The sequence below is a fragment of the Scomber japonicus genome, chromosome 5 (assembly GCF_027409825.1).
Source record: "Scomber japonicus isolate fScoJap1 chromosome 5, fScoJap1.pri, whole genome shotgun sequence".
In the NCBI taxonomy this organism is placed as follows: Eukaryota; Metazoa; Chordata; class Actinopteri; order Scombriformes; family Scombridae; genus Scomber; species Scomber japonicus.
In genome coordinates, this window is record NC_070582.1 from 16,328,968 (window position 1) to 16,342,670 (window position 13,703).

Sequence of the window (13,703 nt, forward strand, 5' to 3'; positions counted from 1 at the left end):
AGTGAAGTGTTGGAAAATGTTAACATGTACATATTTTTATACGTGTTTCTTTATAGAATCTTTTTCATAAATTGACCAGGTTTAAAGTTGTTTTTTATTAATTATCAAATAACTGCTACATATACATCAAACATGGGATATGACTGTAAATGTTGGCATTTCAGGTCAAAATGATGAAAAAAAGCAGTGAGGAAGTGACACAAATGAATTAATTCATAACAGGTTGTTACTGAGCATAAGGGACAAAAAAGTGCTCTCCCTTCAGCAGTCACTAGTATAATTTTCCCTGAGGCTTGTGGGACAGTTAAGAAATCTGGAATGATCACAAATACAGTATTTGTTGAGAATATTGTCACTTTCTTCATTCGCACAATTGCAACTGACACCAGCAGGGGATTCAGTGCTTGTTGCAATTCATTTAGCAGAAAATACAAGGTTTTTTTTACAGCTTAAAACAAGTACACCCAAAACAAGTTAAGATTGAAAAGGAAACGAAAAATCATGTTCTATGGCTTATTTCATTACCAATTAACAAAATGCTTATGATGACAGGAAAGAGAAATCAGATCATCTTAAGAGTTAAACTGTCAGTGCAGCAATGAAATCTTGCACCATCTGTAGGATGTTGTTGTTTACCATTAAGGAAACCATTTTATTGAGAGCAAATAGGCAGCAGAAAAGAAAACTTCTTAATGAGAACTGTTTAAGTGGAGCATGGTTGATTATGAGGATCATTTCAAAAATGTTTCCCCAGGAATGAGCAGGCAGTAAAGGTGTTTGAGGAGTTGAGCTGTTGTTGATGCTGAAACTCAATTTGCTTTCCTCTTCTTGGTGCGGAAACGCCTCTTCCTTTGCTTGTAGAGATGACGAAAGTTGATAAAAAGGCCTGAAGAGGGGTGGAAGGAAAAAATGCAGTCATTCGAACAAGTGCTCAGAGATTTATGACAGATAAATGTTTTATCTGGAGACTTACCCAGAATCATGAGAACAAGATACACGAACAGGACATAAGAGAAGCTGACAGAAGTGCCAATGGCTTTCGGCAGACGGATGGTGAAGAGTTTGGTCTCATCAAAGATGGGAATGGATTGTATCACAGCAACAGCTACATGGGATTGAGAAATTAGATGATCTTTAGTATTTGTGTGTCAAATATTAGAAATTAAGAGAAGTAAGCACAAGCTCACCTTCAGCTAAAACACCTAATGGGTACAGTGGTATCCAGATTGTGTATCGCAGCCACGTGAGAGTTTTCCACTCTGTATTAAAACAGCCCAGCATGTAAAATGGATACCTGAAATTGGAGCATCATGTTATTCAACACACACAGACAAATAACAGTGACATGCTGTGAGGATGACTCTTGAAAAAAAAAAATGTTGCGCCAATCAGCTGCTTGCTAAACATAATCCTCAAACTAAATGCCCCCTGAGTGTCAGTGCACTACTGGCTCTGCATCTTATGCAACACTGTTGAACATACTATAACTGTTATGCCATTTGTTGCTAAAATTATTTTAATATTTAAGAGATTTCAAGTGAGCCAAATCAAACTAAAAGTAAGATATAATACAATTTACAACAGAGGTTTTCAAAGTCTGAGATTGTTGGCTTATGTTATTTGATCCTGTAGACACTCAACAATTGAGCCAAGATAGCCTCATATTGCTCTGATATTGCTGTTTGACATACTTCAGACTACACCATTCTGTCTCTGGGAAAGTGGGAAAAACAGTAAAATTACTGGACTCTTTACATAGAACCCCTTTTGATAACTTATGTAATAACTAATGTAATATTTCATTCATTTACCAAACTGCTTATCCTCTCTAGAGGATTGCGGGGGAGTAATGTAATATTTTCTCCATTAAACTGTTTGGAGCCTACCTGGGGAGACCAAACTCCCACTTTAAAAACCTTTGATTTACAATATTCTTTATACTTTTAAACCTTAGTGACAACAACATTGAGTTAAACAAAAAAACACAATTCAGTAGAAGTTTGTCCATTTGGAAAACTGGTGAAAGGTCAACAACAATTCTCTGTTCACAGGCAATTATGCTGAGACTGGGACCATTTATCTTTACCATCACCATGACTCTTAATTGTGAACAATGGCATGACAGTGACATGCTTACCTAAATATCTCGATGGCGCTCCACAAATAGAAAACGAAGAACACAACAGGCCTGTTATGCATTTCCTCCAAGCTACCGAAAATGATGAAGAGGATAAAATTCCTTCCAACCACCTAGTAAAAGAACAAATAGTACACTTAAAATGTATCATCACTGCATCTGTGACATTTCATTTAGCAATGAAGTCATCACTGCACATTATTCAAACTGACAAATGAGCATCTCATACCTGTATAAGAGTTGGGAAAACACCTGTCTTGACAACACCAAAAGCAGCATTGAGGACCTCTACTGTTGCCAGGATCTGGCAAAAGAACATCACATCCGATATGGTGTGAAATGTGTCATAGAGGGAATCTGAAATTAGAGTTTTTAAGTGATGAAAATTGTAGCTTTAATTAGATTGTTGTGAAGTGATTCATCAAGGAAGGAAGGACGGTAGGTAGGTAGGTAACTTAACAAGTTATTACACAGATCCTCACCTTGGCCAAAGATATAGAGCCGCACAGTCATGTTGACAAAGATCCACGAGAAGCCAAGAAACTGCACCAGGTTATATATAAATAAAAATCCAGTTTTTAGGCTGACAAAGTCTGAAACAAAAAGAGGAGAATACATTAAGGCAATTGATGCACACATCTTCCCATAAAAAAGACATGACAAGTCTATTTGTAGTGGATGAGCCTTAGACTGTAGAGAAGTAGGTATATACAATTAAGTCATTAGTTTCAATTTGTAGATTATAAATATTTGGATTTGCAATTCACAATGAAACCACTCACTAAAAGGATGTTTTCATTTTGTCTAAATTTGTACTCACCATCCTCTGTATGCCTTGAAGCCTTCAGTCTGTTCCTTTTCTCCTCCTTTTCAAAGTAAAACAAAAGAAAACATGTATACGTGTTCTGCCCATTAGGTAGTGTGAAATTGACATTTTACAATCTTGTTTTCTACGAGTATGTAATATGATACAGGAGGTGCATTGTCCTACAGTAGCTTTAATCTCACCTTTTCCCGGATTTCCATCTCTGCGTCTGACTCGTCCAGCCAGCGATCAAAGTCAGGTGCCAGGAAGACTGGCTTGCGCTCCTGTTTGGTCAGTCTTTCCCACCAGCCACGCTGTTCTTTCCGCACTGTAATATTCACCTGTCGTTGTGTGGACCTGTGGCTCACCTGGGTACATGGATTCATTTGATTTTCATAATCAGCTGAACTTGAAGGCATAAATAAGGAAGAAACAGTAATATGGGCTGAAATATGTGCCACCAGAAACTGAATCTGAATGGGTTAGCTCATCCAGCTCTGTCCATCAGAACTGAATTTGAATTGTCAGAACTGAATGTTCAGTTCCAAACTAATACATTCAATTTCAAATGATACAATTCAGATCCAGTTTTTCAATGTAATGATTCAAATTGAACAATACAAATTCAAATTATGTGATTCAGAATTCAAATTGAACAATACAAATTCAAATTATGTGATTCAGATTCAGTTTCTGGTGGCACATATTTCAGCCCATACAGTAAATGTCAAGAATTTTAATGGATTTATACCTCTGGCTTTACTGGCAAAACAAACTCCAGGCTGAACTCATACTCATTTTGTCCTTTAGCACCATGACCCTGGGCTGCATGCAAAACACAGTACAAAGTGTCACAAAGTTATTGACTTTTTAAAATATTAGTTTCATAGCTTAATAAGCATCAACACATGTACCACAGATATGTATCCCACCTCTAAACTGAAGGACGTTTTCATGTACACAGACGTCAATATTCTGCGAAGAGAAAAAGAGAAGCAGATGATGATCTTATTTCCTCCTATATGGTGCTAATTCAAGCATCATGTTACATCCTGTGTACTGTACTGTGTGTGTACTGCTGAGCAGAGGCGAACATGCAAAGTTTTACAAACACCCTTTGGGTACAATCCAACAACGATGGTGCAATTTCATTACCAACCCAAGTAATCTTCTTGTCTGAAGGAACTCTCCCCCCAGGCTGGAGTTTAGGGCAAAGTGACATCTTTGTATCTTTGTATCTAACCCAAACAGAACCCTGACTAACCTCATTTTGGGGCGAGGTGACCTGGACCGAGTTGCACTGAGGGGTATTTTTTGTGGATTAATAACTAGTGTGCCTGACTCTTCACACATTCACTCCTCATTACTTCAACGCATATCTGAGCTGGTATTGCGGGTTCAAACCTGATAAATAAAGTGGGAGCGCTTTGATAAGATCAACTATCACTTCACACGATCTCTAAATTTTAGCATCAAATATGCAAATCGTGCCCCAAACCAACAAAAACCTTCTGTTTTCATTTGCATGATTTAACATGCAGCCTTAGAGGCGCCAAATAGTGCAATAGTCGGTCAGATAATGCTACCCTGCAAGCATTTCCCAATGAAAAGTGAGTGGGGGCTGTTTGTGTCATGAAGCGAGACGATACTGTCCTGTGCTAACTCACCTGAGCGTCTGTCAGCTCTACTCGCAGGTAAATGTCTTCATGGCGTTGAGCCCAGTAAACGAGCGGTGTGAGTGTCATTGTTGCTTTCTTTTCTTTTTTTTGTACAGCTTTGTTTTAACCAAATATTGCGTTGGGCGGACAATGACTGAAGCCTCAGCATGCTAGCTGATCTGGAAAGCTTCAAATACCCAGAATATTCTGCGAACGTGCGCGCTCCACAGCTGTCAACGTAGTCGGCATGACTTGTGCGCGTTCAGGAGACAGAGCGGTTGATCGCCCTGATTGGCTGTTGGTGACTATTGACGGAAGTGGAAGCCGCTGGCTCAACAGGAGCACGACCGTGAGTTCGTTGTCGTCCTCTCGTTGATGAACTGCCATGCAGACAGACGAGCTTGTTTCTTGTGCAAAAAGTGATTTGTTGAGATGTTGCGGCACTTTTCGTGTTCTTGTTGGCGTGACGGGAAGTGTGGCAGCCTTGAAGCTGCCTCTTTTGGTCACACAGCTTCTTCAGCTCCCCGGGGTGAGCTGCTTTCACCTATTTATTTAGTTTTATTCAGAGCGTCCATTCAACCAAAGCTTATATTGTCTCTTTATGTTACATATAGTCCAAGTACATTCCCATGCAGCTGGTCACGTTATTACTGCACAACATCTCCTCATATTTACCACAAGATGGAGATGTTGCAGCTCTTAGGCCGCAATAAACACCACAGCAACAACTACACAGCAACAACTACACGGCAGTTAAACCTGATTAATTAACAGCCTACTACTATTATTACTACGGTAGTGTGATTTTACTATCCAATATAGCTGTTTTATTTAGGGTTAAAGTACAGTCTTTATACAGACCAGACCAGATTGTACACAAACTGCATACAATTTTGAAAACTTCTTAATAGGTTGTAAGTTGTAGTAGTGGTGGTAGTTGTAAATTAAAGAGAAGTGAAGATATTAGTGAAAGTGCAGACCCAGTGTGACTCCAAAAATGTCTGGATTGTTGCTGGAAATGTTATCAGACACAACATGAGGACAGTGTTCGGACTGTTGTTGTACTAACAGGAAGAAACAGCTGTGTCTAATTTGCATCATGATGCAAATACTTTCTTTTATACAAATAAAGTCTGAATTGTGTTTGTAATGATTAACACCTTACCCTGCATACGCCCAGAAAAATAATTGGTGTCAAGAGTTTAGACATGTCTGACTAAAATGATATGTTCCACTTGAGGTGACATTGTGCATAAATATCAAAACTGGATGTATAATGATAACCTAAGCAAGGTACTCTGCAGCTACATTTAAATTAATACAATGGTCCAGAAGCAGGGCAATATAATGTCATTGTTGTCTCCACAAAATGCCTGTTGTTATGTTGTGATCAGCAATGGCACAGGCAGTTATAACGTCAGATAGACCATTTACAATTTTGAGACCTTCTGTAGGAACTGTTCTTATTTAAATTGATCAAATTATTATTATTTTTGTGAGGAGAGAAATCTGGGATATAGCAAACATCATCCATAGTTCTAATTAGTTTGGTGGCCAAAAGAGACTCAGTATTTTGCTCTGACAATGCTTTGTATTTACAAGAATAACTCAGGCTGAGAGAGAGTGGCAGTTTTTCTTACTACAGTCTGACAGTGAAGAAACTCTGGTAATTAGTGTGGTGGAAATCTGAAAAATTAAGAGATGACACAATGGCCAAGTTGTCTTTGTCGCTTTTTTAATAAGTACTTTGCAAAGGATCAGTGTACAGTCATGACAGAGTGCAATTGTAGAATGATATATGAATGATCATATGGGAAAGAAACAAAGGACACAGAGTCAGGATGTGTGTATATGCACTGGGTGCTATCAGAAGCTGTCCACCTGTTGGGGAAGAAAGGTGTAACTTGTTAAGGAGGAACATCTCTGTGTGTTCAAGGACAAGTAACTAATTAGTCCATATCAGACAACATCAGATGAGAAGCAAACATGGGAGGACAGATTTTTAATTCCAGGCTATATATGGCTAGGTTATACAAAGTTGAAAAAAAGGTAGTTTTTTAAAATACATTAGTCACTGTAAAGTAATCATATATGTTATATTAATGTATCCAAGTGTGACAGTACAGAGGTCATGGATTTGGTGATAAAGGTGTTTCTAGAAAAAACTACCATTGGATACAGGTCACATTGTCACTGCCCAAAAATATTAAAAATTGTTTCATATAGGAGCCAAGACCATTTCCCAGTCCAGTGTTATCATGTAAAATTAAGAAATTCTGCACATCTAAGCACAATTTTTTCTGAGAGTTGCTACAGTATGCACAAGAGTAAACCAGATAAAATGAACTCAAAGATAAAAAGGGTCAAACCAGTATGAGTGAGAAAGTTAAGACTCTTGTAACAAAGCTTGGCATTTCTAGATGTCTCTTCTTAGTTTTTTTTATTTTACTTTATGCTTTAGGTGGATGTAAGAGTGGTTACAACGGAGCATGCCACACACTTCTACAATCCTGAAGAGGTTTCAGTCAAAATCTACAGTGATAAGGATGAGTGGGAGGTAACAATGAGCTTGTGAAATGTCATTATAAGCTGTTATTAAATGACTGTCCAAAGCAGAGTTTCTCAAACTTGTGGCCACCGATAAGCTGATGCTGGATGTTTCTACAAATTATATTTTGTTTTGTATATTTTAATAAATAGTTAAATGAAGAATATAATTTTTTATACAACCCTTTTGAATCTCCCTTCCTGTTCTTTTGAAGAGAATACAAAAGAATCCTTTATTTAAAAATGTAAAAGTACTGCATGTGTTGTCACTTCACATCTTTCTAACTGCTGAGGTCATGAGAATGTTGAAACTTAAAAACATGGACAAGGGCTGAAAAGATTGAGAAACTCTAGTCTAAAGTGTCATGCATTCCAGGAAGGAAGTGAGTGTCTCACTGGTTGAATGCCTAATGCCATGTTTCTGTTCTAGATGTGGACTCAGAGATCTGACCCTGTGCTGCACATTGAGCTAAGGCGCTGGGCAGACCTACTTGTCATTGCTCCCTTAGATGCAAACACTCTTGGAAAGATTTCTAACGGCATTTGTGACAATCTGCTGGTGAGAATAAAAGTGCATTTACTGATTATTTGCAAAATGTTACAGCACACTCATCAATGATTTCTTACATAAATTATGTGAAATTAATTCCAAGTTAATTAGTGTTTGTCATTGGCAGACATGTGTGGTTAGAGCCTGGGATCTGAGTCGCCCTCTCCTCTTCTGTCCTGCAATGAATACAGCTATGTGGCAACATCCGATTACAGCCCAGCAGGTATCCAAGCTGAAAGAGTTTGGATATGTGGAAATCCCCTGCATTGCTAAGAAACTTGTGTGTGGAGATGAAGGTGTGTATAATTACAAGAAAAACTAAAGATTCACTGATATCTGTAAATTGCCTTTAAGTCAGCTTTACTGCGGTTTTCTGATGCAGGGTCAGATATTGTAAGTGAAGATCATTTTTTTGCCGGACTTTCTAGCAGTATTACAATCTTTTAAATGTATATTTTACCGCACCCTTAATATTATTGAGTGCTTAATCATGCAGGTCAATTAAAACCATTCTTACCTGAAATGACACAGAGGTCATTTGAACTAAATACAATGAGAAACGACAAAGCGGATGCAAACAGGATGACCCATGTGTTTCCTGTTGAGACTAACTGCAGGTTATAACTTTAGTTGGAATGCAGAAAACCATCAGTGTTAAAGTCAAAGGTATGAGGAGATGGTGAAGACAAAGGCCCCAAAGACCAATGCACGCCTCAGACTCGATAAGAGGAAAATAGCACAGGGAAACCACAAAGTGTTAAAAAAAAGAGACATGAACTACTCAACCACAGAGATTGGTGAAACAAAAGAGCAAATTCAAGACTTACTGTCCATTCTATAATAAAAAATAGCACTTCCTGAGTAGATGGTGTGAACTTCAGAGCAAACTTCACCACTGCTCAAAAACAAAACATGAATCTAAGGAGACAGCAACAGCCGGCAGTGTGGGAGGTCACATTCACTGCTCAGTACACTCTGAGAAAGTCTTATAAACCAAAACTATGTTTTTTATCTTCAAATAATCTTTGAAGAAAGTAGGCCACTTACAATAGACATACGTCTTCTTAGCAGTCTTCATAGGACCTTATGCTTAGAGAGACCAGAATAGTGGCAACGTCTTGGTGAAAGGGGTATAAGTCTCCCTGCATCATGAAAACCAGATAGTAGATATTATACTTAAGACTGTGGGCCCCACAGACAGTGGTGGGCCAAAGGTTAGAGAACCAGACATGTGACTGGAATACATCTGGGTGGGGAAAATGCATGTTACTCACTACTGCCACTGATATGCCTTCAACCCAACTTCTCCATTGAAGCAGCTGTGTAGCCAGTAGCTCAGACTGTGGTTTTTCTGTGCAGCTCCCATTTGTAAATGTGTGTATATGTGTGTGACTGTGCACTGTGTCAGCGTGTTCCTGTAAACTGGCTCTCAGTGTATCTTCCCTGAAGATGATTGTCCTGAACAAACCACCCTTCTGTCAAATTAGAACTACAGTGGACACTAGAAAACCCACCACTGAGAACAATTAGACAAGGTTTTCTGTGACAGTGCGTGCAGCAGGGTCAGGGTCTGCAGTATGGTCCAGTATATTTCTGGTCATAGATGTATTCACACCAAGACGTTTGTATACTGTGGCCTCCTTGCACAGATACTACTGTCCTTAACTTACTTCCATTCTCAATAATGATGACCAGTGCACTTAAAGTACTAACAAGGGTTAACAACTCAGTCAAGTGATTACTAGTGTGCAAAGGATTTACGGCAGGAGACAAATTGGTGTCAAGAATCTTGCTCTCAGGTGAATGTTACTCCTCAAGTGATTTTTCAAGGATATAAGAAGCTCAGATAAATACTAAAGATGGGTGACAAATTTAAGGAAAAACCAGTACAGTTTTTGAATGCTTGACCCCTGAGCCAATGAGAGGATCTGGTGACTCGTTCTGCTGAGAGGAGCATTTTGCTGGCATGGTTTGTGTTCACTTGTCCCCTTTAGAGGGAAGGGTCACTGCAAATCAGTACACATTTGTTCTGAGTGATCACATTTATCCTATGATGACACATTTCTATCATGGAGGGTTCACTGAATGGTTTGATGAGTATGTAAATGATGTGAATCATATGTTAGTTAGCCCTAGTTAGTCACCATCATCAAAACACCAAATGATGGAATCTCTTTCAAATGAATGGTGTTCATCCCTCCATTAGAGTTCAGGGACTGTAGAATCAATGCCAAGGCGCACTGAAGCTATTTTGGTGGCATGTGGTGACCCAACGCCTTACAAAGACATTTAGTGTGGGTTTTGTCCATCTTTATCTTCAGTGGCTGTAAAATTCAACACTTTCTTCAGTAGCTTTACTGTCACAGCCATCACCTGATAAATGATCTGTTCCAGAAATGTACTATAAACAGTTGCAGCAGGAAATTTTAGGTTTGTACTAACATCTTAACAAGATTAGTGTCAGCACAAGCTGTGATAGAGCTGTTTCGCCCAGAAGTACTGGTGAGTGTTAGAACAAAACACTCTGATTTAAAAAAGAAAACCTTGTGAATGTATAAAAATGCATGCAACACAGTATATTTGTGTGTACAAAGGATGTGCACAAGGAGTCTTGTGTTAAGTGTGTTTGAATTTTATTAGTATCATTGCCTCTAGGCCACCGACTGGTAATTTATTAGGGTGTGTGTTTATGTAACCAGCAATCCCTTTCTCTTTGCAGGTAAAGGAGCCATGGCAGAGGTAGCAACTATCATCGGTTTTGTTGAACAGTATGTTCAGAAACCAGATGAGTCATCTGAGACAACATGAACATCACATCACCTGGCACCATAGTCCATGTTATGACTTTGTATGCATTACCTTGAAAACACCCATGGTAAACTGACAGGTATTCTCTCTCATCCTATCTGATAGAAGATCTTGGGATTGCATGGGTGTAGTGTACCAACAGCTATTCACTGACATTTCCCAGACCTTTCCTGTTATTGTTGTTGTACCTGTTATGGCAAGGCACCACACATCTATACTGCTCTTACTATTATTCTTGGCATATTCCTGAACTTTAGAATAACTAAAAACACCTGTGTCAGGGTACGACACATTCATTTTTAGATGTTGACAGCAGCTATTAGAGAAAGAAATTTAAACAGTTTGGTGCTGGTTTTCTATTTGTCAAATATTTATGATGAAAACATGTTGACATGATTGATGGCTTGTTGGAGACAGAATTTCCATCAGCTGATTCTGTTGTTTAAGTTCCTCCCCTTTTATACAATGACTGTATCAATCCCAAAATAACACTGATACTTGTGATTGAATGTTTCTGTTGTTTACAAAGGAGCATTTTATTAGTGACATGTCATTGAGCTAAAGTGGAGCTGAAAAATGCAGTTCATGCAATAACAGTTTTCTATGCAGACTTATCGTTTTCAAATTGTTCTCTAAACATCTATCCTCCACACTGAATGACTGAAGAGAGAATTAATATGGCTGTGCAAACTATATGGTTGTGGTCATATGAATAACAATATGTCATATATTGTATATTCTTCTTTTTTCAAATTACAGTATAAGTATAAAATAGTAACTGGACTGAGGTTCGAAATATTCCACCCAGAATTGAATACATACTGTCACTATCAAAGGTTAAAATAATAAAATCAAAAATAAATCAATAAATCTGGATTAATAACACTGTTTTCAATTGGTTTCAACCATCTTTGTGAATGTTTAATTTTTCCTGAATTTGTCTCTGATAAGTAAAATGCCTCACTATGTTGGGAGTGCTGTATTGTTTGTTGTACAAGATAAGGTTTCATCAGCAACAACTGACTCAATTTGAGGAAATTAATTCATTCTATAACTGTAAAAGCTAAGAAAAAAAACACTTGTGCTTAAAGCAGCTTAGGTGTACTCCTTCAAAGTGCTCGCCCTGCAGTGAAAAGACATTGAATGCATGTGCTTATTAAGCCGCCCATTTTTAGAGTGAACAACATTCTTCTTGTTTGAGTTCATAGAAGCTGTCAGGGTGCCTATGGGGTTAATTATGTGAGACAAAGCAGCGGAAACTCTTTTCCCACAGGGCATTTTGACAGACTGGCTTTACTGCAGAGACATATAACATGTACCTGTCAGCTGAGGTATGGATCTCTCAGACTCAGTGACCATTAGGTGCCTTATTTCAGTAAACAATTTTAGTTTTTTGTGCATAAAAAGATCATGCAATATGTTTTTTTTATTTTTGAATGTCTGTAAAAATGACTTAAATGTTTCAAAAGAGATTCCAAACAGAGATAAATGTATTTCACCAAGTGCTTTTTACCGTGACTCCAAGTACCAAAGGTCAGAAATGATGAAACCCATGGTTCACATTAATGTTAGACATGTTTATCTTTGTGAAAACCCTCCATCTCCTAACAAAGTGAAAGGTGCTAGTCTGGACTGTGTCTTCTATCCTGTCAAGAGAGACAAACGAGAGAATGTCGAACCAAACCAGGCACAGATTTGTTTATGTTAGTGAGTAGAAGCAGACAGTAACAACTGTCTTATTTGTACTAAACTGAAAGGAACTGAACGTTGTAGGTGGCAATCTTGGTGGCATGTCTCTGCAATGTTATTACTGTATGTCAGACATGTAGTGCTCCACAGCACTTTAGGCTACCTGCTTCATTAGAGGTTAACATACTAAAATATTAGTATGTTAACAAGTTGAAGGTTGACAATAATATACTAATAATATAAGTCTTTCAAGCTTTGCAGACACAAAAACATCTAAACAGCACTGTTGATGGAAAGTTTAGAATTGAAATTATTCTTTATTACAGTTACAAAGTTTATTGTTTTACAGCACTCACACAAATAGGGCAACCTGATGGCATGTATCACTGGTGAATGATTAATTTTATTTCCTGGTCAGTAAACTGTAAACATCCTAATGTCAAAACACTGATTTTTCTCTTCCTTGTACTTAATCAAAAGCCAAAGAGAAAGATCCCAATTTTTATAATTAACATGTAGACACAGGTTGCTTCATTTTTTTCTCTCTGTTCGATCCAGGTAGTTATATTTTATCTTGACTGCTGCCCCTATTTGAAATCCTGTGAGGGCGGGAGGAAATTTGGTTTGCAAATAGCCTGGGGCATTTTTACTGTTGAGCTGTCGAGGTTGCAGCACATGGAGTCTTGTGAATGGCTCTCTAAACCTAAAGCATCCTTCCCTGAGCCATAACTTGTCCTGCTGCTATTGGCTGCCGTATGATTCTGTTGATGAGGCCAGTGAAACATTACATCAGCCAAACCGACGCACAGGGTGTAATCGTGGCCTTGACAGCACTGTGGAAGAGACTGCAGGTGCGTCTAATAGGAATAAGCACCATGTTCTCACAGTTACAGTCAAATCATCAAAACTCCAGATAGGCTGTATTTAGAGGCAATGCTAAACAGTTGAAGGTGTGCGTTTCCAGACAAAACACCACTCTGCCACTTCAGTTTATTAGAAGATGTTTACTTAAAGATGTTACTGAGCAGTCTCCCAAATAATAATATCACACTCTCAGCTGTATCACAACTCTTTGTTATGTAATGCAGGAAAAATCCTGAATCCCACACTTTCTAACATAAACAGTCATGAATAAATGATAAGCTTAAAGCACCAAGTCTGCAGCAAAAAGCACTAAGTCTGCAGGGAACTGACCCTGCAACATACCAACTCATTGCATAATAATGAGAACACTGTCATGTGTGAATAATGACTAATCACCAGTTTATCTGTCACTCAATCAAATAAAAATGATTAGCTGAATTACATAACGCTTATTAATTATCTTATTAAAAAAGGGAGCGTTTGAAGTTTTCCATGAGTACTTTAAACTTGCCTCCTGCAGATTTCTTCATGCGGTATCATGAACAACCAATAATTATTTTTCAGGAAAGACCTGATATATGAACATCAGGGAACGACAATGGAGCAACCAAAAATAGCTGTGAATGAAAACCAACATGAGTCATA

General features: G+C 38.2%; 2 protein-coding genes across 2 annotated transcripts; one reads left to right on the forward strand and one right to left on the reverse strand.

The window, feature by feature from the left end:
- Positions 1 to 76: 76 nt before the first annotated feature.
- hacd3 (3-hydroxyacyl-CoA dehydratase 3) lies at positions 77 to 4,795 on the reverse strand. The gene is made up of 11 exons (XM_053319259.1): positions 4,610 to 4,795; positions 3,875 to 3,917; positions 3,694 to 3,767; positions 3,146 to 3,310; positions 2,958 to 3,003; positions 2,620 to 2,730; positions 2,367 to 2,494; positions 2,138 to 2,250; positions 1,188 to 1,294; positions 974 to 1,105; positions 77 to 886 (listed from the first exon to the last, which is right to left on the reverse strand). Exons 1-11 carry the CDS (start codon positions 4,685 to 4,687, stop codon positions 810 to 812), a joined length of 1,074 nt encoding a protein of 357 aa, XP_053175234.1. The 5' UTR covers positions 4,688 to 4,795; the 3' UTR covers positions 77 to 809.
- A 130-nt stretch (positions 4,796 to 4,925) lies between these two features.
- On the forward strand, positions 4,926 to 10,533 carry ppcdc (phosphopantothenoylcysteine decarboxylase). Its single transcript, XM_053319235.1, has 5 exons — positions 4,926 to 5,129; positions 7,062 to 7,157; positions 7,578 to 7,706; positions 7,825 to 7,993; positions 10,417 to 10,533. The coding sequence occupies exons 1-5, from the start codon at positions 4,986 to 4,988 to the stop codon at positions 10,503 to 10,505; spliced, it is 627 nt and encodes a 208-aa protein (XP_053175210.1). The 5' UTR covers positions 4,926 to 4,985; the 3' UTR covers positions 10,506 to 10,533.
- The last annotated feature ends 3,170 nt before the right edge of the window (positions 10,534 to 13,703 follow it).